Source organism: Carcharhinus amblyrhynchos, chromosome 8 (assembly GCF_965287045.1).
Source record: "Carcharhinus amblyrhynchos chromosome 8, sCarAmb.v2.hapA, whole genome shotgun sequence".
In the NCBI taxonomy this organism is placed as follows: domain Eukaryota; kingdom Metazoa; phylum Chordata; class Chondrichthyes; order Carcharhiniformes; family Carcharhinidae; genus Carcharhinus; species Carcharhinus amblyrhynchos.
In genome coordinates, this window is record NC_137331.1 from 124,427,593 (window position 1) to 124,453,007 (window position 25,415).

The window sequence follows — 25,415 nt, forward strand, 5'->3', positions numbered from 1 at the left end:
TTTTGAAAGATGTTCTCATTATCCACAATGAGCAGCCAGAGCTTAGGACCTGACAGACCGGCTTCAAAATAAAAATTCTGATTTTTTGAAGTCACTGTGTCAGGTCAATTTGATTAATTGCTGTAATGCTGCTGGACAGGTTTCAGAGTTTTTGGGAGTGAGGGGTGGGGAAAGTGGAAGATGGGGGTGATTGGAAAGTGCAGTGGGAGTATTGTCATGTCATCATTGGCTTCAGGTATAGTGACGGAAGACTGGAGGATAGCAAATGTTGTCTCCTTGTTCAAGAAGGGGAGTAGAGACCATCCTGGGAATTATAGACCAGTGAGCCTTACTTCTGTTGTGGGCAAAGTTTTGGAAAGTATTATAAGGGATAGGATTTATAATCATCTAGAGGGAAATAAATTGATTAGGGATAGTCAACACGGTTTTGTGAAGGGTAGGTCGTGCCTCACAAACCTTATCGAATTTTTTGAAAAGGTGACCAAAGAGGTGGATAAGGGTAAGGCAGTTGACGTGGTGTATATGGATTTTAGCAAAGTGTTTGATAAGGTTCCTCATGGTAGGCCACTGCAGAAAATGCAGATGCATGGGATTGAGGGTGATTTAGCAGTTTGGATCAGGAATTGGCTAGCTGATAGGAGACAGAGGGTGGTGATTGATGGGAAATATTCAACCTGGAGTTCAGTTACAAGTGGTGTACGTCAAGGGTCTGTTTTGGGGCCACTGCTGTTTGTCATTTTTATAAATGACCTAGATGAGGGTGTAGAAGGATGGATTAGTAAATTTGCTGACGACACCAAAGTTAGAAGAGTTGTAGACAGTGAGGATGGATGTTACAGTTTGCAGAGGGACATAGATAAGCGCAGAGCTGGGCCGAGAGGTGGCAGATGGAGTTCAATACGGAAAAGTGTGAGGTGATTCACTTTGGTAAGAGTAGCAGGAGTACAGAATATAGGGCTAATGGAAGGACTCTTAGTAGTGTTGACGAGCAGAGAGATCTCAGGGTACATGTGCATAGCTCCCTGAAAGTTGGCACCCAGTTTGATAAGGTTGTTAAGAAGGTGTACGGTGTGTTAGCTTTTATTGGTAGAGGGATTGAATTTCAGAGCTGTGAGGTCATGTTACAACTGTACAAAACTCTGGTGCGGCCGCACTTGGAATATTGCGTACAGTTCTGGTCGCCGCATTATAAGAAGGATGTGGAGGCATTGGAAAGGGTGCAGAGGAGGTTTACCAGGGTGTTGCCTGGTATGGTGGGAAGGTCTTATGAGGAAAGGCTGAGGGACTTGAGGTTATTTTCATTAGAGAGAAGGTTACGATGTGACCTAATTGAGGCACACAAGATGATCAAAGGATTGGATAGGGTGGATAGTGAGAGCCTTTTACCTCGGATGGTGATGGCTAACACGAGGGGACATAGCTTTAAATTAAGGGGTGGTAATTATAGGACAGATGTCAGAGGTAGGTTCTTTACTCAGAGGGTAGTAAGGTCATGGAATGCCCTGCCTGCAGCAGTTGTGGACTCGCCAACTTTAAGGGCGTTCAAATGGTCAGTGGATAGGCATATGGATAACATTGGAATAGTTTAGGTTAGAGGATCATTAGATTGGTTCCACTGGTCAGTGCAACATCGAGGTTCGAAGGGCCTGTACTGTGCTGTAATGTTCTATGTTCTATAGTGGGGAGGGATGTGGGGGTGGGGTGTTGTGGAGATTAGAGGAGGAGATTGGGGCGAGAGATGTGCAGTCAGAGTGGAGGATATTGTTGGAGTGAGGGGTCAAAAAGTTAGTGGCACTGGGAGCACTAACATTTTTCACTTAAAAAGCATAATTTTAATAATTTTTGGGGATGAAAAATTAAGATATAAGAGAACAAGGGAACAGTAGATTTAGAAATTATACGACCAACACATTTTCCTGGAGTTCCAGCACCTCTAAATCTGGTACTACACCCTGGTGAATGGTTAGAAACATTGGGTGGAGAACTTGTTTGTGTCAGTTCCTTTGGGGTAATTTGTCTCCACTGCCCTCCTGCCAAAGTTACAGCTACAGAGACTGATTTCCTCATTGAAATTGAGGAGCCTGATTTTTATTTTCATACTGTACAGTTATCACATTATAAGCTGAAACTATTCCTACCGTCAAAAAACTTGTACAGGCTAAAATTTGTTTAAAAGACGTTTTTATCTTTCATTCAGCTTCCTTTAAAAAAAGCACATCAACATACCCTTCCTTACGGTCTGATGGTATTCCTCCAATGTAATAATCAGTAAAATCCAACTCATTGAAAGCATTAGGCAGTATCAGATTAATTGTATAGTTGAAAATAACGACAATATGCTTCTTAAGTTTGTGCATTTTCATTCGAATCTTAAATTAAATGGGAATTGAAAAAAATTGTAAGTTTGAATACAAATACCATAGAACTTAACTGACAGATAATGGTTGAAAATTAAAATAATGTTAGTTTCCCTTCAGCTAAAAGTATACTTGAAAACTTTTGACTACTCAGAAATAACTTTTGCCTCTGAAAAGTATTTTTAAGATAGTTCAAAAATAGTTTTGGAATATTGTCAGGAAGAAGAGTATCGTGAAAATGCTTTTTAGCATCTCACAAACTGTGGACATGGTACGAAAGCATTTTCAGGGAATGTAATGCATTAAATAGTACACAAAAGCAGAGAAGTTACATTAAAATTATATAGAAACCTGATGAGACCAGAAAGGATACTGTGCACATTTCTGTTCTTCATATTACAAGATCAGAGATGTGCTGAAGAAAGGGCAAACAGTAACAATTTCATACCAGAGCTGAGAGGTACAACTATCATAAAATATTCAGCAGGATGAGGTTCTTCAGTAAAGAGAAGTGATTTGACAGAGATCTTTAAAATTATGAAGGAGCTTTATATAGTAGCTGTGGAAAACATGGCTGAGTGAGACCAGAACTAGGGCCATAAATATAACATAGTCATAAAGAATTCAGGTGGAACCTCTTTACTGGGAGAGTTGTTGGAATGTGCAAACCATTTCCAATGGGGGAGAATGAGCTGAATCACATAGATGCATTAACTGGAAGTTAGATAAGTACATGAAGGAAAAAGGAATAGGAAGTTATGTTGTAATTGACTCAGCTGGTAACAATCTTTCTTCCCAAGTCACACATTTCTCAGGTTCTATGCAAGAATTTAGCATAAAAATTCTGAGAGAGCGCTGCACTGTTGGAGGTGCAGTCTTTAGGATGCAATGGCCTCGGATTTTCCACTCCCATTTTCTTTGGATAGGTTCAGTGACAGGAGCAGAAAATTTTGCAAGATGTCCAAATCATGTTTCACACTGACATAAAACATAAGAACATAAGAAATAGGAGCAGGAGTAGGCCATCTAGCCCTTTGAGCCTGCCCCGCCATTCAATAAGATCATGGCTGATCTGAAGTGGATCAGTTCCACTTTCCCGCTTTCTCCCCATAACCCTTAATTCCCCTGTCTGTCAAAAACCTATCTACCCGTGACTTAAATATATTTAGCGAGGCAGCCTCCACCACTTCAACGGGCAGACAATTCCAAAGATTCACCACCCTTTGAGTGAAGAAGTTCCTCCTCAACTCTGTTCTAAACTGTCCCCCCCTCATCTTGAGGCTGTGCCCTCTAGTCCTGCTATCCTTTCTAAGCGGGAAGAATCTCTACCTCTACCCTATCCATCCCTTTCATTATTTTATACGTCTCTATAAGATTCCCCCTCATCCTTCTAAACTCCAACTCCAGTCTATTTAATCTCCCTTCATAGTCTAACCCCCTCATCTCCGGTATCAGCCTAGTGAACCTCCTCTGCACAATATCCTTGCGCAAGTGCGGCGACCAAAACTGCACACAGTACCCCAGCTGCGGCCTCACCAGTACCCTGTACAGTTGCAGCAAGACCTCCCTGCTTTTATATTCTATCGCCCTCGCTATAAAGGCCAGCATCCCATTCATCTTCTTGATCACCTGCTGCACCTGCAGACTGGGTTTTTGCGACTCATGCACAAGGACCCCCAGGCCCCTCTGCACTGTAGCATGCTGCAGCTTTTCGCCTTTTAAATAATAATCCCTCCTACTATTATTTCTGCCAAAGTGGATAACCTCACACTTGCTAACATTGTACTCCATCTGCCAGGTCCTCGCCCACTCGCTTAGCCTATCCAGATCCCTCTGCAGACTTTCCACACCCTCTGCACAATTTGCTTTTCCACTCATCTTTGTGTCATCAGCAAATTTCGTCACCCTACACTCAGCCCCCTCCTCCAGATCATCTATATAAATGGTAAATAGCTGAGGCCCCAGCACCGATCCCTGCGGCACTCCACTAGTCACCAGCCGCCAATCAGAATAGCACCCATTGATACCAACTCTCTGCTTCCTATTTGACAACCAATCCTCTATCCACGCTAACACCCTACCCCCAACTCCATGCCCCCTAACCTTCTGAAGCAACCTTTTGTGCGGCACCTTATCAACAAGGTACCTCACAAGAGGTTATTGCAGAAGGTAAGGGGGCATGGAGTTGGGGGTAGGGTGTTAGCGTGGATAGAGGATTGGTTGTCAAATAGGAGGCAGAGACTGGGGGTTAATGGGTGCTATTCGGATTGGTGGTTGGTGACTAGTGGAGTGCCCCAGGGGTCGGTGCTGGGGCCTCAGCTATTTACCATTTATATAGATGATCTGGAGGAGGGAACCGAGTGTATGGTGTCGAAATTTGCTGATGACATCAAGATGTTGGCAAGTGCGAGGTGGTCCACTTTGGTAGGAATAATGGTTGGAAGGACTATTACTTACATGGTGAAAAACTGCAGCAGGCGACGGTGCAGAGGGACCTCAGGGTCCTTGTGCATGAGTCGCAAAAACCCAGCCTGCAGGTGCAGCAGGTGGTCAGGAAAGCGAATGGGATGCTGGCCTTCATAGCGAGGGGGATTGAATATAAAAGTAAGGAGGTCTTGCTGCAGCTGTATAGGGCATTGGTGAGGCCGCAGCTGGAGTACTGTGTGCAGTTTTGGTCGCCGCACTTACGCAAGGATATTTTGGCCTTGGAGGGAGTGCAGAGGAGGTTTACTAGGCTGATACAGGAGTTGAGGGGGTTGAGCTATGAGGAGAGGCTGAATAAGAACATAAGAACATAAGAACATAAGAAATAGGAGCAGGAGTAGGCCATCTAGCCCTTCGAGCCTGCCCCGCCATTCAATAAGATCATGGCTGATCTGTTGTGGCTCAGTTCCACTTTCCCGCCCTCTCCCCATAACCCTTAATCCCCTCTCTTATCAAGAACCCATCAACCCGCTTCTTAAAAATATTTAGCGAGGCAGCCTCCACCACTTCAACGGGCAGAGAATTCCAGAGATTCACCACCCTTTGAGTGAAGAAGTTCCTCCTCAACTCCGTTCTAAACCGCCTCCCCTTTATCTTGAGGCTGTGCCCCCTAGTCCTACTGTCTTTTTTGAGCGGGAAGAGTCTCTCCACCTCTATCCTATCCATCCCATTCATCATCTTATACGTCTCAATGAGATCTCCCCTCATTCTTCTAAACTCTAACGAGTACAAGCCTAGTTTATTCAGCCTCTCCTCATAGCTCAATCCCCTCAACTCCGGTATCAGCCTAGTAAACCTCCTCTGCACTCCCTCCAGGGCCAAAATATCCTTGCGCAGGTGCGGCGCCCAAAACTGCACACAGTACTCCAGCTGCGGCCTCACCAATGCCCTATACAGCTGCAGCAAGACCTCCCTACTTTTATATTCAATCCCCCTCGCTATGAAGGCCAGCATCCCATTCGCCTTCCTGACCACCTGCTGCACCTGCAAGCTGGGTTTTTGCGACTCATGCACAAGGACCCCGAGGTCCCTCTGCACCGTCGCCTGCTGCAGTTTTTCGCCACGTAAGTAATAGTCCTTCCTACCATTCTTCCTACCAAAGTGGACCACCTCACACTTGCCAACATTAAATTCCATTTGCCATTTCCTGGCCCATTCGCCCAGCCTATCTAGATCCTTCTGCAGACTCTCCACACCCTCCGCACAATTTGCCTTTCCCCCAATCTTGGTGTCATCAGCAAATTTCGACACCCTGCACTCGGTTCCCTCCTCCAGATCATCTATATAAATGGTAAATAGCTGAGGCCCCAGCACCGACCCCTGGGGCACCCCACTAGTCACCAACCGCCAATCCGAATAGCACCCATTGACCCCCACTCTCTGCCTCCTATTTGACAACCAATCCTCTATCCACGCTAACACCCTACCCCCAACTCCATGTCCCCTGACCTTCTGCAATAACCTCTTGTGAGGTACCTTGTCAAACGCCTTCTGAAAATCCAGAAAGACCACATCCACCGGCTCTCCTCTATCCACTGCCCTAGACACAAACTAGGCTTGTACTCGTTAGAATTTAGGAGAATGAGGGGAGATCTCATTGAGACATATAAGATGATGAATGGGATGGATAGGATAGAGGTGGAGAGACTCCTCCCGCTCAGAAAGGACAGTAGGACTAGAGGGCACAGCCTCAAGATAAAGGGGGGGCGGTTTAGAACGGAGTTGAGGAGGAACTTCTTCACTCAAAGGGTGGTGAATGTCTGGAATTCTCTGCCCGTTGAAGTGGTGGAGGCTGCCTCGCTAAATATTTTTAAGACGCGGGTTGATGGGTTTTTGATAAGCGAGGGGATTAAGGGTTATGGGGAGAGGGCGGGAATATGGAACTGAGCCACGACAGATCAGCCATGATCTTATTGAATGGCGGGGCAGGCTCGAAGGGCTAGATGGCCTACTCCTGCTCCTATTTCTTATGTTCTTATGTTCTTTTGAAAATCGAGAAATACCACATCCACCGGTTCACCTCTGTCTCCCGCGCTAGTCACATCCACATAGAAATCCAATAAATTCATCAAACACGACTTCCCCTTAACGAATCCGTGCTGTGTCTGCTCTATCAAACCATTCTTTTCTAGGTGCCTCGCTATTTCTTCTTTGATGACAGGTTCAAGCATTTTTCCAACAACCGACGTTAAACTAACCGGCCTATAATTCCCTGCCTTTTGTCTGCTACCTTTTTTAAACAGCGGCGTAACATTAGCCATTTTCCAATCTTCCGGCACTTCCCCGGAATCCAGCGAAGTTTGGTAAATAATCACTAAGGCATCTACTATCACCTCTGTCATTTCCTTCAGAACCCTGGGATGCATTCCATCCGGTCCTGGGGACTTGTCCACCATCAGTCCCGCTAGTCTATCAAGCACCACCTCTCTAGTGACAGTAATCGCATTCAGCATGATGCAATTGTCCTCTCCCCATGTCAGCGTCGTAAAGTGTTTACCGATTTTGATTTCCATTTATTAGCAGATAATTATCAGGCCTCTGAGTCTGAATCATGCTCCCTGTACCATTCTTGTCTGCATGAGGGCAGACTGGCGTGAAACCCAACTGATCTCCCAAGGCATGCACCTGGTGAACAGATTTCCCAGAGAAGCTCAGATGAGTGCCTTGCTTGGGTTATACCAGTGGGCTGTGCCAGGGAACAAGAGCCTTGTCCTTGCAGGAAACTGAAGGCAACTGGAAAATCTCTGTCAAGTTCCTTTATGTGGCCATTAACTATCTGGATCAGCTATCTGTTTAGACAGATACTCTGCTGACTTCCCATTCAACATTTAAAAATTGAATCGGATTCCAGATGGATTAGGGAACCCAGCACATTAGCTGTTTTTAGCATCCATTTGCCATTCTGCTTTCATTCCTGGACCCAAAGAGCTGAACAGTTAAGGTCCGAAGTATTTTAATAGGTATATTTTACAAGGAATATCATGGATATTTTGACATTGTGGGGAGAATTTTACCATTTCTCTCCAGATCTTACAACACTACCAAAAAAGATCAAGGCGGGTATTTCACACCCTCATGCAGGTGGGCATGGTCTCAACATGGTGGCAAAACCCAGCTGCATTGAATTCGGGACACCATCTTTAAACGGCACCTATGTGTATTTGTAGCCAGCAATTATTCACTTTTACTTACTTACATCGAAAGGTGCTAAATAACTTAGTAATACAATCACAAATGAGAGAGATTTTATTTAATCTGTTATTTATAAGGTTGCAGAAATTTGTTCTTAATGTAAACAATAAAAGCATAATTACCATAGCCTCTTCGCCAATAACTAGTGATGAGTCTGTTTTATTCATCTTGGGTGCATTGGATCTGAGGTCAGATCTAAGTACCAATTTTCCGTCCTCAATGGTTAAAGCACAGCTATGATTCTAAAACAAACAGCAAGCCTGGTTATAAACAACATTTAAATTTGACTCTGAACCATGTAAGCTGACATTAGGACAAGTGACCAAAATCTTGTTCAAAGAGGTAGGTTTTGAGCAGGGTCAAAAAGGAGGAGAGCAAAGCCAAGAGATTTAGGGAGGTCATTCCAGAGCTTAGTGTTCCAGCAGCTGAGGCATGGCCACCAAAATAGATTCCCTACAGTACAGGGAAGGGAATCGAGATGAGGTGACTGAGAGTGAGGAGGTTAGCTCGCAAATAGAGAAGGGTTGTAGACAGCGTAAGAGGGAGGATAGAAGGGTGATGGAGAGATAAAAACGAAGAGAGTAGGTCCCTTAGAAACAGAGACAGATGAAATTCTAGTGGGGAACAATGAAATGACAGAGATGCTAAAAGGATTGATGAAATTAATATCAGAGATAAAGTATTGGAAAAACTTGAGGGATTAAAACTGAACAAACCTCATGGATTGATGGCCTATACCCTAGGGGCTAAAAAAGTGATAGCTCCAGAGTTAATGGGTTCACAAGCCATAATTTTCCAAAATTCTTTAGTTTTGGGAATGGTTCCATCAGATTGGAAGTCAGCTAATGTTATTCTCCTTTTTAAAGAAAGGAAGGAGAAAACATAGAACCACAGGCCACTTAGCCTAACATCGTTGTTGGGAAAATGCTGAAATCTATTATTAAGGAAGTCTTAACAATACAAAAGCATACTATGGTTAGAACAAGTCAAGATGGGTTTAATAAAAGTAGATCTTGTTCGACAAAGTTATTAGAATTTTTGAGGATGCAACAAGTAGGGTAGATAAAGGGGACCCTTAGTTATAGTTTGCTTGGATTTCCAAAAGAGGAAAGGTAAGTAGCACGAAAATGGCTCTGGGAGTTGGGGGTAATATATCAGTGGACAGAGGATTGATTAACACGTAGAAAACAGAGACCAGGACTAAACAGGGCTTTTTCATGCTGGCAGGCAGTGAATCGTGGAATGCCATTAGGATCAGTGCTTATGCTTCAGCTATTTACAATCTATATTAATGACTGGGATGAAGAAACAGAGAATAATGTATCTCCATTTGCTGATGATACTGAGATGCTTGGAAAGGTAAGCTGTGGAGAGGACCCAGAGAGGCTATAAAGGGATATAGACAGGTTAAGTGAGTGGGCAACAAGATGGCAAATGGAATGCATTGCAGAGAAATATGATGTTATTTACTTTGGTCACAAGAATAGAAAAGCAGAATGTTTTTTAAAGGTGTGAAACTTTTATGCGCTAGTTTTCAAAGAGAACTGGGTGTGTTCTTACAAGGAACACTGAAAGACAGCATGCAGGTGCAGCGAGGAATTGGGAATGAATCATAGAATCCCTATAATACAGAAGGAGGTAATTCAGCCCATCAAGTTTGTATCGACTGCAATCCGACCCAGACCTTTTCCCTGAAACACCCGAAAATGAAAATGACATGTTGGCCTTTATTGCAAGGGGGTTGAAGTATAAGAATAAAGAAGTCTTTTCACAGTTGTACAGCGTTTTGGTGAAACCACTTCTGGAATATGCGTGCAGTTTTGGTCTCCACATTTAAGACAGGACATACTTCCATTACAGATGGTACAGCAAAGCTTCACTAGATTGACACCTGGGATGAGGGGGCGTCCAATGATGAGAAGCTGAGTTAATTGGGCTGATAGTCTCGGGAGTGAGAGGTCATATAATTGAAACCTACAGAATTCTGAGGGAGTTTGATAGGGTAGACACTGAGAGACTGTTCCCATTGGTTGGGGAATCTAAAACACAGGGACACAGACAGGACACGGGATCAATCATTTAATATTGAGATGAGGAGAAACCACTTCATTACAAGGGATGTGAATCTTTGGAATCCTCTACTCTAGAAGGTTGTGAACGGTCCATTACTGAATGTATGCAAGACTGGAATAGGTAGATTTTTTGGACTCTCAGAAAATTAAGGGAATATGGTGATATGATTGGGTGGGAAAATGGAATTCAAGCCTAAAATCAGCCAAGAGGGTATTGAATGGCAGAGCAGAGGCGGCTCAGTGGGCCAATTTAGGATCTTCTGTGACAGATTACCTCGCAGCCTTTATCCAGACACTGGGATATAGTTGCGCAGTGTTCTAAATGTGAACAAGGGAGTTGGCACGTATTCACAATGCTACACAGGGTGACATGGGGAAAAATGGGACATGACAGATCTATGCCCTTCTCAGTTTCAGTACACAAATGGCCAAATAATAGTTGGCAATGGGGGACTTTAGTACGACACTGATGTTGTAGGAAAGACAAAATAAAAGCAGAATATTTTACCTTTTTCTCCATGTATAAAATGACAGCATTTTTGCTTGAAATTTTAATGGCTTGACTAATTGATGTTTCACGTGGGGAACGGACCAAATCAATTAATGCATATCCAGTTCCATCAAAATAAAAACTATCCATTCCTGGTTCCTTATTTGGCTTATATCTGTAAAAGAAAGAAATGTAGATAGTTCAAGATCAGGTTAGACTGTAATCATTACAGATTCAAAATGACCACTGTTGTATCAAAACCCTGAAGACCTGTTCTGAATTCCCTCCATCAATGGGGCCCGCAGAGAATAGAACTGAAGGTATAACCTGCCTTTCTGAATTGCAGTCACATTCATATCCACTGCGAATTTAATGGACCTGTGTGAGGAAACCTCCCAAATGCTGGTAAGAATCTTGTGTAGTTCAGTACTCTTTCCTCTGAATCAGAAAGCTGTAGACACAAGTCCCAGTACAGAGACCTGAGCACATAATCTAGCCCAGGACTGATGCAGTGCTTTTGAATGAGCTATTAAACAAAGTCTGAGATCTCAGTGGAATGGAAAAAAACCTGTGGAACTGTACTGAAGAAGAGCAGGGGAGTTCTGTCTGGTATGCTGGTGCAATACTTACTCCTGAACTGACATGGCCAGAAGCAGGTGACCTGGCCATTTATCTCATTGCTGATTGTGGGGACTTGTGCGCAAACTGGCAGCTGCGCTTTTGACATTTCAAAGTGCTCTGGGATATCCTGAGGCTGTGAAAGGTGCTATATAAATGTAATATTGTTTAAAAGTTGAACATTTCATACGAAATCATTTTTAAAAATATTTTCTTTAAACCATACAGTGTTACATAAGAACATAAGAACATAAGAACATAAGAAATAGGAGCAGGAGTAGGCCATCTAGCCCTTCGAGCCTGCCCCGCCATTCAATAAGATCATGGCTGATCTGTCGTGGCTCAGTTCCACTTTCCCGCCCTCTCCCCATAACCCTTAATCCCTTCTCTTATCAAAAACCCATCAACCCGCTTCTTAAAAATACTTAGCGAGGCAGCCTCCACCACTTCAACGGGCAGAGAATTCCAGAGATTCACCACCCTTTGAGTGAAGAAGTTCCTCCTCAACTCCGTTCTAAACCGCCTCCCCTTTATCTTGAGGCTGTGCCCCCTAGTCCTACTGTCTTTTTTGAGCGGGAAGAGTCTCTCCACCTCTATCCTATCCATCCCATTCATCATCTTATACGTCTCAATGAGATCTCCCCTCATTCTTCTAAACTCTAACGAGTACAAGCCTAGTTTATTCAGCCTCTCCTCATAGCTCAATCCCCTCAACTCCGGTATCAGCCTAGTAAACCTCCTCTGCACTCCCTCCAGGGCCAAAATATCCTTGCGCAGGTGCGGCGCCCAAAACTGCACACAGTACTCCAGCTGCGGCCTCACCAATGCCCTATACAGCTGCAGCAAGACCTCCCTACTTTTATATTCAATCCCCCTCGCTATGAAGGGTTAAATGCTCCATACCTTTCACACGGTCTGTCTTTTGTAGTATTGATGTTGAATTTTCTTTTAAAGTTGTATAAACTAATCAGTTTCTCATTCAAGACACCAAGCTCAATGCAACCCTTGTATTTTGGGTAATTTAAGGTATCTGGAGGCTGGAAATAAAAGGCTTACAATTAAAACCATCTTGTAAGTCAAGTTAAATGTTCACATAAAATTCTCAGAAGTTCAAGGATCATACGAGTCCAGCTACTTTATATGACTTTGCATCAGTGATTGCTTATAAATCGTAATGCTGCTGTTGGCTTCATTATATTGAATTTACAGGCCAGACAGCCAAATCGGCCAATGTTTATGCTCCACATGAACCTCCACCCATCCTACAACACCAACATTGGGTCCAAGCTCACCATGCAAGCTTGATGCTGAAATAAGGCACATCAAAGTCATCCTGCAGAATAATGGCTAGGCTGTTCAGATCATTGATCAGTGGATATCACACAAACTCATGAATGGGCCTAAGGCCACCCCTTTTAATCCTGAAAAGTGCCCAATCTACTTCACATTATGCTGGGAGAGCAAGGAATTTCAAACCTTTGAACAAGAGATGTTAGTTATTTCACGTTGTTACTATACAACACCAATAGTAAAGTTTAAAGTTTATTTATTAGTGTCACAAGTAGGCTTACATTAACATTGCAATGAAGTTACTGTGAAAATCCTCCTAGTCGCCACAGTCCAGTGCTCATTCAGGTACACTGAGGGAGAACCTAGAATGGCCAATGCACTCAACCAGCACATCTTTCAGACTGTGGGAGGAAACTGGAGCACCCAGAGGAAACCCACGCAGACAAAGGAGAATGTGCAAACTCCGCACAGATGGTCACCCAAGCCGGGAATCGAATCCGGGACCATATTCTCCACTAATAGAATTAATATGGCATATGAAAGTGCTGGTGTGATGTCAGGTACATGAGCTGTACATCCCAATGGCTGGTGCATTGAATCAAATAGCAGCTATTCAGAACAAGCATTCAATCCCTCTACCAGTGATGCACAATGGCAGCACTGTGGACCACCTACAAGATGCACTGCAGTAATTCACCAGCAGCACTTTCCAAGCCCACGGCTGCTACTATCTAGAAAAACTAGGACAGCAGATACCTGGGAACATTGCCATCTGGGAGTTCCCCTGCAAGTCACTCGCCAACCTGACTTGAAAATATTTTGTTATTTCATTAGTGTTGCAGGGACAAAATCCTGGAGCTCCCTCCCTGACAGCATTGTGGATGTACTTATACCTCAGGGATTGCAGCGGTTCAAGAAGGCAGTTCACCATCGCCTTCTCAAGAACAACGTGGGATTGGCAATAAATGTTGACCTAGCCAGCAACAATCACATCCCATAAATGAATGAAAAAAAGAGTACTGACTGTATTTAACCAGCCCATGCTTGTGAAACACAGGAAATTGTGCCCAACATTAGATGTGATTCCACAATTTGACAGGACTTACTGAACAATCTCAAGAGTGAGAGTGCTAAGAATTACAATAGCAACCAATTTAAGTTTATCAGATGGGCTCACAATGTGGCTCAATTATGCTTGATAAAATCTAGGTATATTCATAGAACATAGAACAGTACAGCACAGTACAGGCCCTTCAGCCCTTGATGTTGTGTCGAGCTATGTCCAAACCCAAGATCAAGCTACCCCACTCCCTATCATTCTGGTGTGCTCCATGTGTCTATCCAATAACCGCTTGAAAGTTCCTAAAGTGTCCGTCTCCACTATCACAGCAGGCAGTGCATTCCACACCCCAACCACTCTCTGGGTAAAGAATCTACCTCGGATGTTCGTCCTATATCTCCCACCATGAACCTTATAGTTATGTCCCCTAGTAACAACTACATCCACCTGAGGAAATAGTCTCTGCATGTCCACTTTATCTATCCCCTTCATCATCTTATAAACCTCTATTAAATTGCCTCTCATCCTCCTCTGCTGTAAAGAGAAAAGCCCCAGCTCCCTCAACCTTTCCTCATAGGACCTACCCTCCAAACCAGGCAGCATTGTAGTAAATGTCCTCTGAACTCTCTCCAATGCTTCCATGTCCTTCTTATAGTGAGGTGACCAGAACTGCACACAATACTTCAAATGTGGTCTCACCAAGGGTATAGTTGCAGCATAACCCCACTGCTCTTAAACTCAAACCCCTGATAATAAACGCTAACACACTATAAGCCTTCTTCACGGCATATTCATATGCAAGGCCCTGTCCTCTGCAAGCAGAAGGAATAGGCTTTGTGCATTTTTCAATTAAATAAAAAATTGAGGGATAACTGTTCTCAGCTGTATTCTGTGTTGTAACACCTTTATCAATCGAAGTCTATTTGCCAATCAATTAGTACCCTTTTCACATGCAGTATAAATCGTTCCTTTTGAAGTTTGGCATTTTTGCAAATGTTCTGATGAATGCACTGAAGAAAAGCTTCAAAACCATGTCTCTTTTTTCAGCAATCCTCATGTTCTGTACTAACAAGTGACTAACTGCAAATTTCAAAACTAAAATTGATGGGTAGGGGCATTGAGAGGAATGGAATTAAGACCTGCAAGTGGAATTATGATACAGATGAGCCACGATCTAAATGAATGGTGACACAGGCTCAATGAGTTGGCATAGCAATGTTTCTACTTATGGGTCAAACTAAAATTAGCAGAATTATACATAAGATAGCTACAAATAAATCCAATAAAGAACTCAGGAAAACTTTCTTTCCTCAAAGGTGAGAACCTTCCATGACTTGGAGAAGTTGAGGTGAATAATCTAATGGCATTTAAGGGGTGGCTAGATATGTACCTGAGAGAGAAGGGAACAAATAATATGTTGATGGGATCTGATGAAGTAGCATGAACAAAGCTTCTCTGGAGCATGAACAGTAAGTTGAACTGAATGGCCTATTTCTATATCGTGAATTCCATGCAGTTTTATGTAATTCTATGCAATGTTCTGGAGCTGTTCAAATATTCCTAATCCTTAAATAGAAATAGCATGAATTGTTGATATTTACCACAAAAGCGGAGGGAAATCCTCCAACATAGAACACTGTATTCTTTGGATCAAGGTTAAGTAGCAGGTCATTCCCAGTTCCAATTCCTCTTTTTGAGATGGGGTCCTTATATCTTCCAAGTGTCATATCAACTTCACTGTAGTTCAAGGTGCTGTACTGCTGGATCCTGGAACACAGAAGTTTCCATAAAAAAAAGGGATCTCAATGAGGAGTTTATGAATTATCTGTAGACTCGACTACACAAGTGATCTACATAGAAAATAGGAGCAGGATAGGCCATTCAACCCTTCGAGCCTACTCCACCATTCATTTTGATCATGGCTGATCATCAAATTCAATATCCTGATCCCACTTTAATGCCATATCCTTTGATCCCTTTAGCCCCAAGAGCTATACCTTGTTTCTTCCTGAAATCGCACAATGTTTTGGCCTCAACTACATTCTGTGATAGTAAATTCCGCACATTCACCACCATCCAGGTGAAGAAATTTCTCCTCAGCTCAATTCTAAAAGGTTTACCCCTTATCCCCAAACTATGACCCCTAGTTCTGGACTCCCCCACCATTGGGAACATTCTTTCTGAATCTACCCTTCTAACCCTGTTAGAATTTTATACGTTTCTATCAGATCCCCTCTCACTCTTATAAACTCCAGTGAATATAATCCTTAGTCTCTCCTCATATGTCAGACCTGCCATCCCAGCAATCAGCCTGGTAAACCTTCACTGTACTCCTTCTATAGCAAGGACATCTTTCTCTGATAAAGACACCAAAACTGCACACACTACTCCAGGTGTGGCTTCATCAATGCCCTGTACAATTGCAGTAAAACATCCCTAGCTCAATAATCAAATCTCATTATGAAGGTCAACATACCATTTTCCTTCTTTACTGTCTGCTGTACCTGTGTGCTTACTTTCTGTGACTGATGAAGGTGAATGCCAAGGTCTCGCTAAATATCCATTTCTCTCAATTTACACTCATTCAAATAATAATTTTCCTTTCTATTTTTGCTACTGAAGTGGATATACTGCATCTGCCACGCAGACATTCAGCCTGAGCAAATCACGCTGAAGCATTTCCGCATCCTCTGCACAGCTCACCCTCCCACCCAACTTTGTATCATCTGCAAATTTGGAGATAATACATTCAGTTCCCTCTTCTAAATCATTAATATGTAATGTGAACAGTTGGGATCCTAGCTCAGATTCCTGCATACTCCACTTGTTACTGCCTGCCAATTGGAAAACATCCATTTATGCCAACTCTTTGCATCCTGTCTGCTAACCAGCTTTCTATCCAGCTCAAGACCTACAATCCCATGCAGTTTACCTCTCCATGATAATCTGTTAGGTGGAACCTTGTTGAAAGCCTTCTGAAAGTCTAAATAAATTGCATCCAATGATTCTCCCTGGTTAAGGTGGGATCTACTAGTTATATCTTCAAAGAATTCCAGTAGATTTGACAAGTAGGATTTCCCTTTCATAAATCCATGCCTTCCAAATGCTAAGCTATGAAACCTTTAATAATGGTCTGGATCTTTGCATTGGACATTAGGAGGGCTGTGTAACTGGATGTTAGCAGGGGTGTGTAACTGGACATTAGGAGGGATGTGTGACTGGACATTAGGAGGATGTGTGACTGGACGTTAGGAGGGGTGTGTAACTGGACGTTAGGAGGGGTGTGTAACTGGACGTTAGGAGGGATGTGTGACTGGACATTAGGAGGGGTGTGTAACTGGGCGTTAGGAGGGGTGTGTAACTGGACGTTAGGAGGAGTGTGTAACTGGACGTTAGGAGGGGTGTGTAACTGGACGTTAGGAGGGGTGTGTAACTGGGCGTTAGGAGGAGTGTGTAACTGGACGTTAGGAGGGGTGTGTAACTGGACGTTAGGAGGGGTGTGTAACTGGACGTTAGGAGGGATGTGTGACTGGACATTAGGAGGGGTGTGTAACTGGATGTTAGGAGGGGTGTGTAACTGGACGTTAGGAGGGATGTGTGACTGGACATTAGGAGGGGTGTGTAACTGGACGTTAGGAGGAGTGTGTAACTGGGCGTTAGGGGGGGTGTGTAACTGGACGTTAGGAGGGGTGTGTAACTGGACGTTAGGAGGGGTGTGTAACTGGACGTTAGGAGGAGTGTGTAACTGGACGTTAGGAGGGGTGTGTAACTGGACGTTAGGAGGGGTGTGTAACTGGACGTTAGGAGGGGTGTGTAACTGGACGTTAGGAGGGGTGTGTAACTGGACGTTAGGAGGGGTGTGTAACTGGATGTTAGGAGGGGTGTGTAACTGGACGTTAGGAGGGGTGTGTAACTGGACGTTAGGAGGGGTGTGTAACTGGATGTTAGGAGGGGTGTGTAACTGGACGTTAGGAGGGGTGTGTAACTGGATGTTAGGAGAAGTGTGTAACTGGATGTTAGGAGGGGTGTGTGACTGGACGTTAGGAGGAGTGTGTAACTGGATGTTAGGAGAAGTGTGTAACTGGATGTTAGGAGGGGTGTGTAACTGGACGTTAGGAGGGGTGTGTAACTGGATGTTAGGAGAAGTGTGTAACTGGATGTTAGGAGGGGTGTGTGACTGGATGTTGTGAGGAGTGTGTAACTGGACGTTAGGAGAAGTGTGTAACTGGATGTTAGGAGGGGTGTGTGCTTGGATTTTGTGAGGAGTGTGTAACTGGATGTTAGGAGGGATGTGTGACTGGACGTTAGGAGGGGTGTGTGACTGGATGTTGTGAGGAGTGTGTAACTGGACGTTAGGAGGGGTATGTGACTGGATGTTGTGAGGAGTGTGTAACTGGACGTTAGGAGGGGTATGTGACTGGATGTTGTGAGGAGTGTGTAACTGGACGTTAGGAGGGGTATGTGACTGGATGTTGTGAGGAGTGTGTAACTGGACGTTAGGAGGGGTGTGTAACTGGATGTTAGGAGAAGTGTGTAACTGGATGTTAGGAGGGGTGTGTAACTGGACGTTAGGAGGGGTGTGTAACTGGATGTTAGACCATAAGACCATAAGATATAGGAGCAGAATTAGGCCACTCAGTCCATCAAGTCTGCTCCGCCATTCAATCATGGCTGATATTTTTCTCATCCCCATTCTCCTGCTTTTTCCCCATAACCCCTGATCCCCTTATTAATGAAAAACCTATCTCTTCTTAAAGACACTCAATGAACTCGCCTCCACAGCCTTCTGCGGCAAAGAGTTCCACACATTCACCACTACATGGTTGAAGAAATTCCTCCTCTTCTTTGTTTTAAAGGATCATCCCTTTAGCTTGAAGTTGTGCCCTCTGGTTCTATTAGAAAATAGTCTATGCCTCCATTCCTCCTTCCAAAGTGAATAACCTCACACTTTTCCACATTGTATTCCATCTGCCACTTCTTTACCCACTCTCCTAACATATGCAAGTCCTTCTGCAGCGCCCTCTGCTTCCTCAATCCTACCTGTCCCTCTACATATCTTTGTATCATCTGCAAACTTAGCAACAGTGCCTTCAGTTCCTTCCTCCAAACTATTAATGTATATTGTGAAAAGTTGTGGTTCCAGCACTGCCTCCTGAGGCACACCATTAGTCACAGGCTGTCATCCTGAAAAAGACCCCTTTGTCAGCCAATCTTCTATCTATACCATCATCTTACCACCAATGTGCACTTAACTTATTTAACAGTCTCCTATGCGACACCTTGTCAAAGGCCTTCTGGAAATCTAAATAAATGAGGTGTATAAAATCATGAAGGGTATGGATAGGGTGAACAGTGGGAAGCTTTTTCCCAGGTCGGAGGTGACAAACACGAGGGTCACAGGTTCAAGGTGAGGGGGGCGAGGTTTAACTCAGATATCAGAGGGACATATTTTACACAGAGGGTGGTGGGGGCCTGGAATGCACTACCAAGCAGGGTGGTGGAGGCAGACACACTGGGATCGTTTAAGACTTATCTGGAAAGTCACATGAACAGACTGGAAATGGAAGGATACAGAAGAATGGTCTAGTTGGACCAATGAGTGGCGCAGGCTTGGAGGGCCAAAGGGCCTGTTTCCTGTGCTGTACTGTTCTTTGTTCTTGTTCTAAATCACGTCCACTGGTTCTCCTTTATCTAATTTCCTTGTTACCTCCTCAAAGAACTCTAACAGATTTGTCAGACATGACCTCCCCTTGACAAAGCCATGCTGACTCAGTTCTATTTTATCACACACTTCCAGGAACTCTGCAATCTCATCTTTAATAATGGGCTCTAAATCTTGCCAGTGATTGAAGTCAGGCTAATTGGTTTATAATTTCCCATCTGCTGTCTCCTTCCCTTATTAACAGCAGTGTTACATTAGCTACTTTCCAATCTTCTGGGATCCTCCTGGCCTCCAGTGACTCCTGGCTCCCACTACATTCACCACATCCGATGCCTCCACAATTTCCTCAGCTATCTCTTTTAAAACCCTGGTGTGTAGTCCATCTGATCCAGGTGATTTATCCACCTTCAGGCCTTTTAGTTTCCCCAGAACCTTCTCCTTAATGATGGCCACTAGGAAGGTTTAGGAGGGGTGTGTAAATGGACATTAGGAGGGGTGTGTAAACCAGAACTATTCCACCATTTGTCATATGTATCACAGAGCTCTGAGAACCAAATATAAAGTTTAAATCTATGGGGTGCATTTACATTTCACCCCCACACATTTGAAGGCAGGAGAGGACATATAAAACAAAGCGGGAGGCTAGCCTGCTAACTTCCTGCCCACTCTATCCTTGCCCTGATATTCTGGCGATGTGTAAAGCATCTGGAAGCCTGCCTGTCCTCAGGCCTATTTGAGGCCACTAAGTGGACAATTAACTGCTGTTAAAGGCTTTAATCTACCTCTGCCTCAATTTTATATCCACTGGGGATGACTAGCAGCTTTGACAGCACAGGGCTGGGAATTAAGTATTCAAGAGGATTTGACATTTTGAAAAACAGGAATAAAGGAAATAGAGGAGGTGTAGGGGTGACTGTCATTTTTTAAAATCTTTCACAGGATGTGGGCATCACAGGCAAGGACATCATTTGTTGCCATCCCTAATTGTCTTTCAAACAAGGCATTCAAGATGGAATTAAATGATTATTTGAAAACAATAATTTGCAGGGTTATGGATAGAAGGCAGGAGAATTGCACTAGAGGAAATGTTTATTTTAAAGTTTTGGTCTCTGCACTTAAGGAGAGATACTTGCATTGAAGGCAGTTCAGGGCATGTTCACCAGGTTAATACCCAGAAAGAGGGAATTGACTTATGAGGAACGTTTAAGCAGCTTGGGCCTATGCTCACTGATGTTCAGATTGATTTTATTGAAATATGTAAGATTCCAAAGGTAGAGGCTAATTGTAAATGTTGTCCCTCTTGGGGAAGTCTAGAAACGAGAGGCACAGTTTCAAAATAAAGGAGTCTCTCATTTCATTCAGAGCTGAGGGTAAATTTCTTCTCTAAAGATAAGAACATAAGAAATAGGAGCAGGAGTAGGCCATCTGGCCCTTCAAGCCTGCCCCGCCATTCAATAAGATCATGGCTGATCTGTCGTGGCTCAGTTCCACTTTCCGGCCCTCTCCCCATAACCCTGAATCCCCTCTCTTATCAAAAACCCATCAACCCGCTTCTTGAAAATATTTAGCGAGGCAGCCTCCACCACTTCAACGGGTAGAGAATTCCAGAGATTCACCACCCTTTGAGTGAAGAAGTTCCTCCTCAACTCCGTTCTAAAACGCCCCCCCTTTATCTTGAGGTTGTGCCCCCTAGTCCTACTGTCTTTTTTGAGCGGGAAGAGTCTCTCCACCTCTATCCTATCCATCCCATTCATCATCTTATACGTCTCAATGAGATCTCCCCTCATTCTTCTAAACTCCAACGAGTACAAGCCTAGTTTATTCAGCCTCTCCTCATAGCTCAACCCCCTCAACTCCGGCATCAGCCTAGTAAACCTCCTCTGCACTCCCTCCAAGGCCAAAATATCTTTGCGCAGGTGCGGCGCCCAAAACTGCACACAATACTCTAGCTGCGGCCTCATCAATGCCCTATACAGCTGCAGCAAGACCTCCCTACTTTTATATTCAATCCCCTTCGCTATGAAGGCCAGCATCCCATTCGCCTTCCTGACCACCTGCTGCACCTGCAAGCTGGGTTTTTGCGACTCATGCACAAGGACCCCGAGGTCCCTCTGCACCGTCGCCTGCTAACCTTTGGAATTCTCGACCACATTGAAAACTGGAGGTTGATTCATTGAATATATTCAAGGCTGTGTTAGGACATCTTTCACTTGCAAGCAAATCAAAAATTCTGGAATCGGACAAGCAGGAAAATGGAGTTAAAGTCATAATTGGATCGGCCATGATTTCTTTGAATGACAGAACAGGCTAAAAGAGCCAAATGGTCTAATCCTGCTCCTGTTTATTATGATCTTACATCATTTGGACAAGGGGCCTGGGATATAAATAAATGCCTCTTTACTGATATCTTCACTAAGTGTGTATAACAATAGAATAGATTTACAACAAATGGCAACTTTACAAAAGATTGAAATAACTTAATTCCATGAATTACCTCTCGAATTTGAATAGGTCAAAGTTTTTGTCAAAGACCACTTTCTCAGAGTCTATTTTCACTTCTTTACTTCCTAGTTTATAGACAGTAACCAGTTTTTCACCCTCCAATGCCATGCCGAGGTAATCCTTGGAAGTCTGGTACAAAGGAAAAGTAATTTGTACAAAATGTTAGATGATGTACTTAATATTTATCTCCTTGTAACCTTATCAATGTCCAAGAGAAGAACACTTACATTCTTGTTGCCCAAGTACAAAACAAACATGTTTTTGGGATCTTGTCTCTTACGCCTCCCAGTGTCTCCTCGGGGTGGGTCATTTTTTGGTCGTTTGAGGTATAACAGTAGGGATGTATAAGCTTTCAAATGATCCAGATTGTCAGGAAGACGTACTTCAACAGCAGAATTACCGTTGAATTTCATTGCCACATTTACCTACAACCACAGAGTGGAAAGGGCAAAGTCTTAGAGTATAAAAGTAAGGACATTACATTTCTATCGCACGTTTCACAACATCAAGATGTTGAAAGTACTTCAGTGCCAAAGAAGTATTGTCAGAAATGTGGCTGCCAATTTTCACACAGCAAAACAGCAACATGAGAATGATAAGATCATGTTTTCTTTGTGATTTTGATTGAAAGAGAAATATTGACCTAGAACACAGGGGAGGTTTCTCCAGTTCTTCTTCAATATGGTCTTGGGTTTTCTCTTAGAGCCGTCTGAGAGGGCAGGGTTATAGAACCAATGAGTGCAAATGCAATTAGGATGCAAATCAGCACTGATCTAACTGAAAGGCAAAATAGACTTGTAGCGCTGAATGGCCTCCTCCTTTTCCAATGTAGCTTTAATGGTGTTAACTTCACATATTACAATACAGAAACCACCAGTTTTAGATAATGCAAATAAATATCCAAAAACCCAGACTTTAATCCATTTAATATCACAAACCTTATTAGCAGCTTCCCTGGCCTGATTGATGAGATCCCTGATGCGGCCTATATTTTTGGAGATGTTATTTACCGGTTGTATTTGGCTCAAAGCATTTAGCTTTTGCACAAGGCCTGGTAGGGTTTTAGACAAATTTTGTACTGTAAAAGAAATAAGTATCAAATTTCAACGGTTACTCTAAATGTTTGTTAGCTTAGCAACCAAAAATATCATATCAGTGTTCAGGATCATACAGCATAAATTATCATACTCCAGCCTGCTCTTTCCCCATAGCCATGCAAATCTTCAAGGATTTATTCAATTTCCTTTTGAAAGTTAGAACCCGCTTCCATTGCCCTTTCAGGCAATGCAAGCCAGATCAAAACAACTCACTGCCCTAAGAACTTACCCACCACCTCTGGTTCTTTCACTAAATATCTGAATCTACTGGATTTCTGTTAGATTGATTCCTGGGATCAGAGGATTGTCCTATGATGAGTGACTGATCCTATACTTTCTGAAGTTTAGGAGAATAAGAGATGATCTGATTGAAACAAACAAGATTCAAGAAGAACCCAAGCGGTTATTTCTCTTGTCTGGAGAAACAACAAGACGGTAGTTAATCTCAGTACAGGGGGCTGATCCTTCAGGATTGAGATGAGGAGAAATGTAAATCATTGGAATTCTCTACCCAGGAGGGCTGTGGATGCTGAATCTTTGAATATATTTAGTCTTCAGACTGAGATCATTAGATTTTGATCTCTTGGAATCAAGGGTTATGTTGAGGAGGCAAGAACATTGAGTTGAGACAAATGATCAACCATGACTATGTTTAATGTTGGAAAAGTTCTTATCTAAGTCCTTTGTTAATTGATCTTTCTGTAAATGTAAGTGCTTTCTTTCTTGATGTAGTCGACTTGGACTACAGTAAGGCTTTTGTTAAAGTCCCACATGGGAGACTGGCAACAAGGTTTAAGAGCCCATGGGGTCGAAGGAAATTTGTCAAATTGGATCCAGAATTAGCTGAGTGGCAGGAAACAGAGAATGGCAGTCAGGGAGTGTTTTTCTGACTGGAAGGCTGTGTCCAGTGGGATCAGTATTGGGCCCTTACTGTTTATGATTTATAGAAATGATATAGATTGAATTTGGGAGGGTTGATCAATAAGATAACAGATGATACAAAAATTGGTGGGGTGGTAAATAGTGAAGAGGCTAGTCTTAGATTACAGGAGGATATAGACAGGCTGATCTGATGGGCTGATCAGTGGCAAATGGAATTCAATCCGGATAAGTGTGAGGTGATGCACTTGGGCAGGACAAACAAGGCAAGGGAATACGTGATGAACACGGTGAATGTACATTGATCCCTTCAGGTAGAAGGACAGGGGGATAAGGTGGTTAGGCATATGGTATTTTTAGCTGAGGCATAGACTTTAAGAGCAGGAAGGTTATATGGAACTATATAAATGTTGGTTAGGGCATGGCTAGAGTATAGTGTGTGTTCCGGAATCCACATTGTAGCAGGGATGTGAAAGCACTGGAAAGAGTGCCGAAGAGATTCACCAGGATGTTGCCTGGCCGGAGAGTTTTAGTTATGAAGAGAGATTGGATAGACTGAGGTTGTTATCCTTGGAGCAGAGGGACTGAAGGGGCACATGATTGAGATGTATAGAATTATGAGGGGCATAGGTAGAGTAGAGAGAAAGAAACTTTCCCCCTGGTGAAGAGATCAATGACCAGGGGGCATGGATTTAATGTAAGGATCGGATGATTTAGAGGGGATGTGAGGAAAAACGTTTTCACCCAAAGGATAGTGGGAGTCTGGAAATCTCTGCCTGAAAGGATAGTGAATGCAAAGACCCTCATAATATTTTAAGAAGTATTTAGATGAAGGTTTTGTGAAGAGGAAAGCGTGTCTCACAAACTTGATTGAGTTTTTCGAGGCAGTAACGAAGATGATTGGTGAGGGTAGGGTAGTAAATGTTGTCTACGTGGACTTTGGTAGGGCCTTTGACAAGGTCCCTCATGGCAGACTGGTGCAGAAAGTGAAGTTGCATGGGATCAGAGGTGAGCTGACAAGGTGGATATAAAACTGGCTCGGTCAAAGAAGAGTGTGGAAGGGTGTGTTTCTGAATGGAGGGCTGTGACAAGTAGTGTTCCTCAGGGATCAGTGCTGGGACCTTTGCTGTTTGTAATAAGTTATTTGGAGGAAAATGTAACTGGTTTGATTAGTAAGTTTGGAGATGACACAAAGATTGGTGGATTTGCGGACAGCGATGAGGACCATCAGAAGATACAGCAGGATATAGATCAGTTGGAGACTTGGGTGGAGAGATGGCAGATGGAGTTTAATCTGGACAAATGTGAGGTAATGCATTTTGGAAGGTCTAATACAGATAGGAAATATACAGTAGATGGCAGAACCCTTAAGCATATTGATAGGTAAAGGGATCTGGGTGTACAGGTACACAGGTCACTGAAAGTGGCAATGCAGGTGGAGAAGGTAATCAAGAAGACATACAACATGCTTGCCTTCATCGGCCGGGGCACTGAGTTTAAAAACTGGCAAGTTATGTTGCAGCTTTATAGAAACTTAGTTAGGCTGCACTTGGGATATAGTGTTTAATTCTGGTTGCCACACTACCAGAAGGATGTGGAGGCTTTGGAGAGGATACAGAAAAGATTTACCAAGTCTTGCTTGGTATAAAGGGCATTAGCTATGAGGAAAGGTTGGAGAAACTTGGTTTGTTCTCACTAGAACAATGGATGTT

At 43.3% G+C, this 25,415-nt stretch overlaps 1 protein-coding gene across 1 annotated transcript in view; it reads right to left on the reverse strand.

Moving 5' to 3' along the window:
• Positions 1 to 25,415, reverse strand: part of lama3 (laminin, alpha 3) — a 462,187-nt gene that overhangs the window by 83,754 nt on the left and 353,018 nt on the right. Inside the window, exons 57-64 of the mRNA XM_080194758.1 lie at positions 22,666 to 22,805; positions 21,955 to 22,152; positions 21,720 to 21,856; positions 15,165 to 15,330; positions 12,117 to 12,250; positions 10,614 to 10,770; positions 8,156 to 8,275; positions 2,227 to 2,369 (exon numbers count right to left, since the gene is read on the reverse strand). Coding sequence (XP_080050884.1) covers positions 2,227 to 2,369; positions 8,156 to 8,275; positions 10,614 to 10,770; positions 12,117 to 12,250; positions 15,165 to 15,330; positions 21,720 to 21,856; positions 21,955 to 22,152; positions 22,666 to 22,805 — 1,195 coding nt within the window. The remainder of the gene's footprint in view (positions 1 to 2,226; positions 2,370 to 8,155; positions 8,276 to 10,613; positions 10,771 to 12,116; positions 12,251 to 15,164; positions 15,331 to 21,719; positions 21,857 to 21,954; positions 22,153 to 22,665; positions 22,806 to 25,415) is intronic.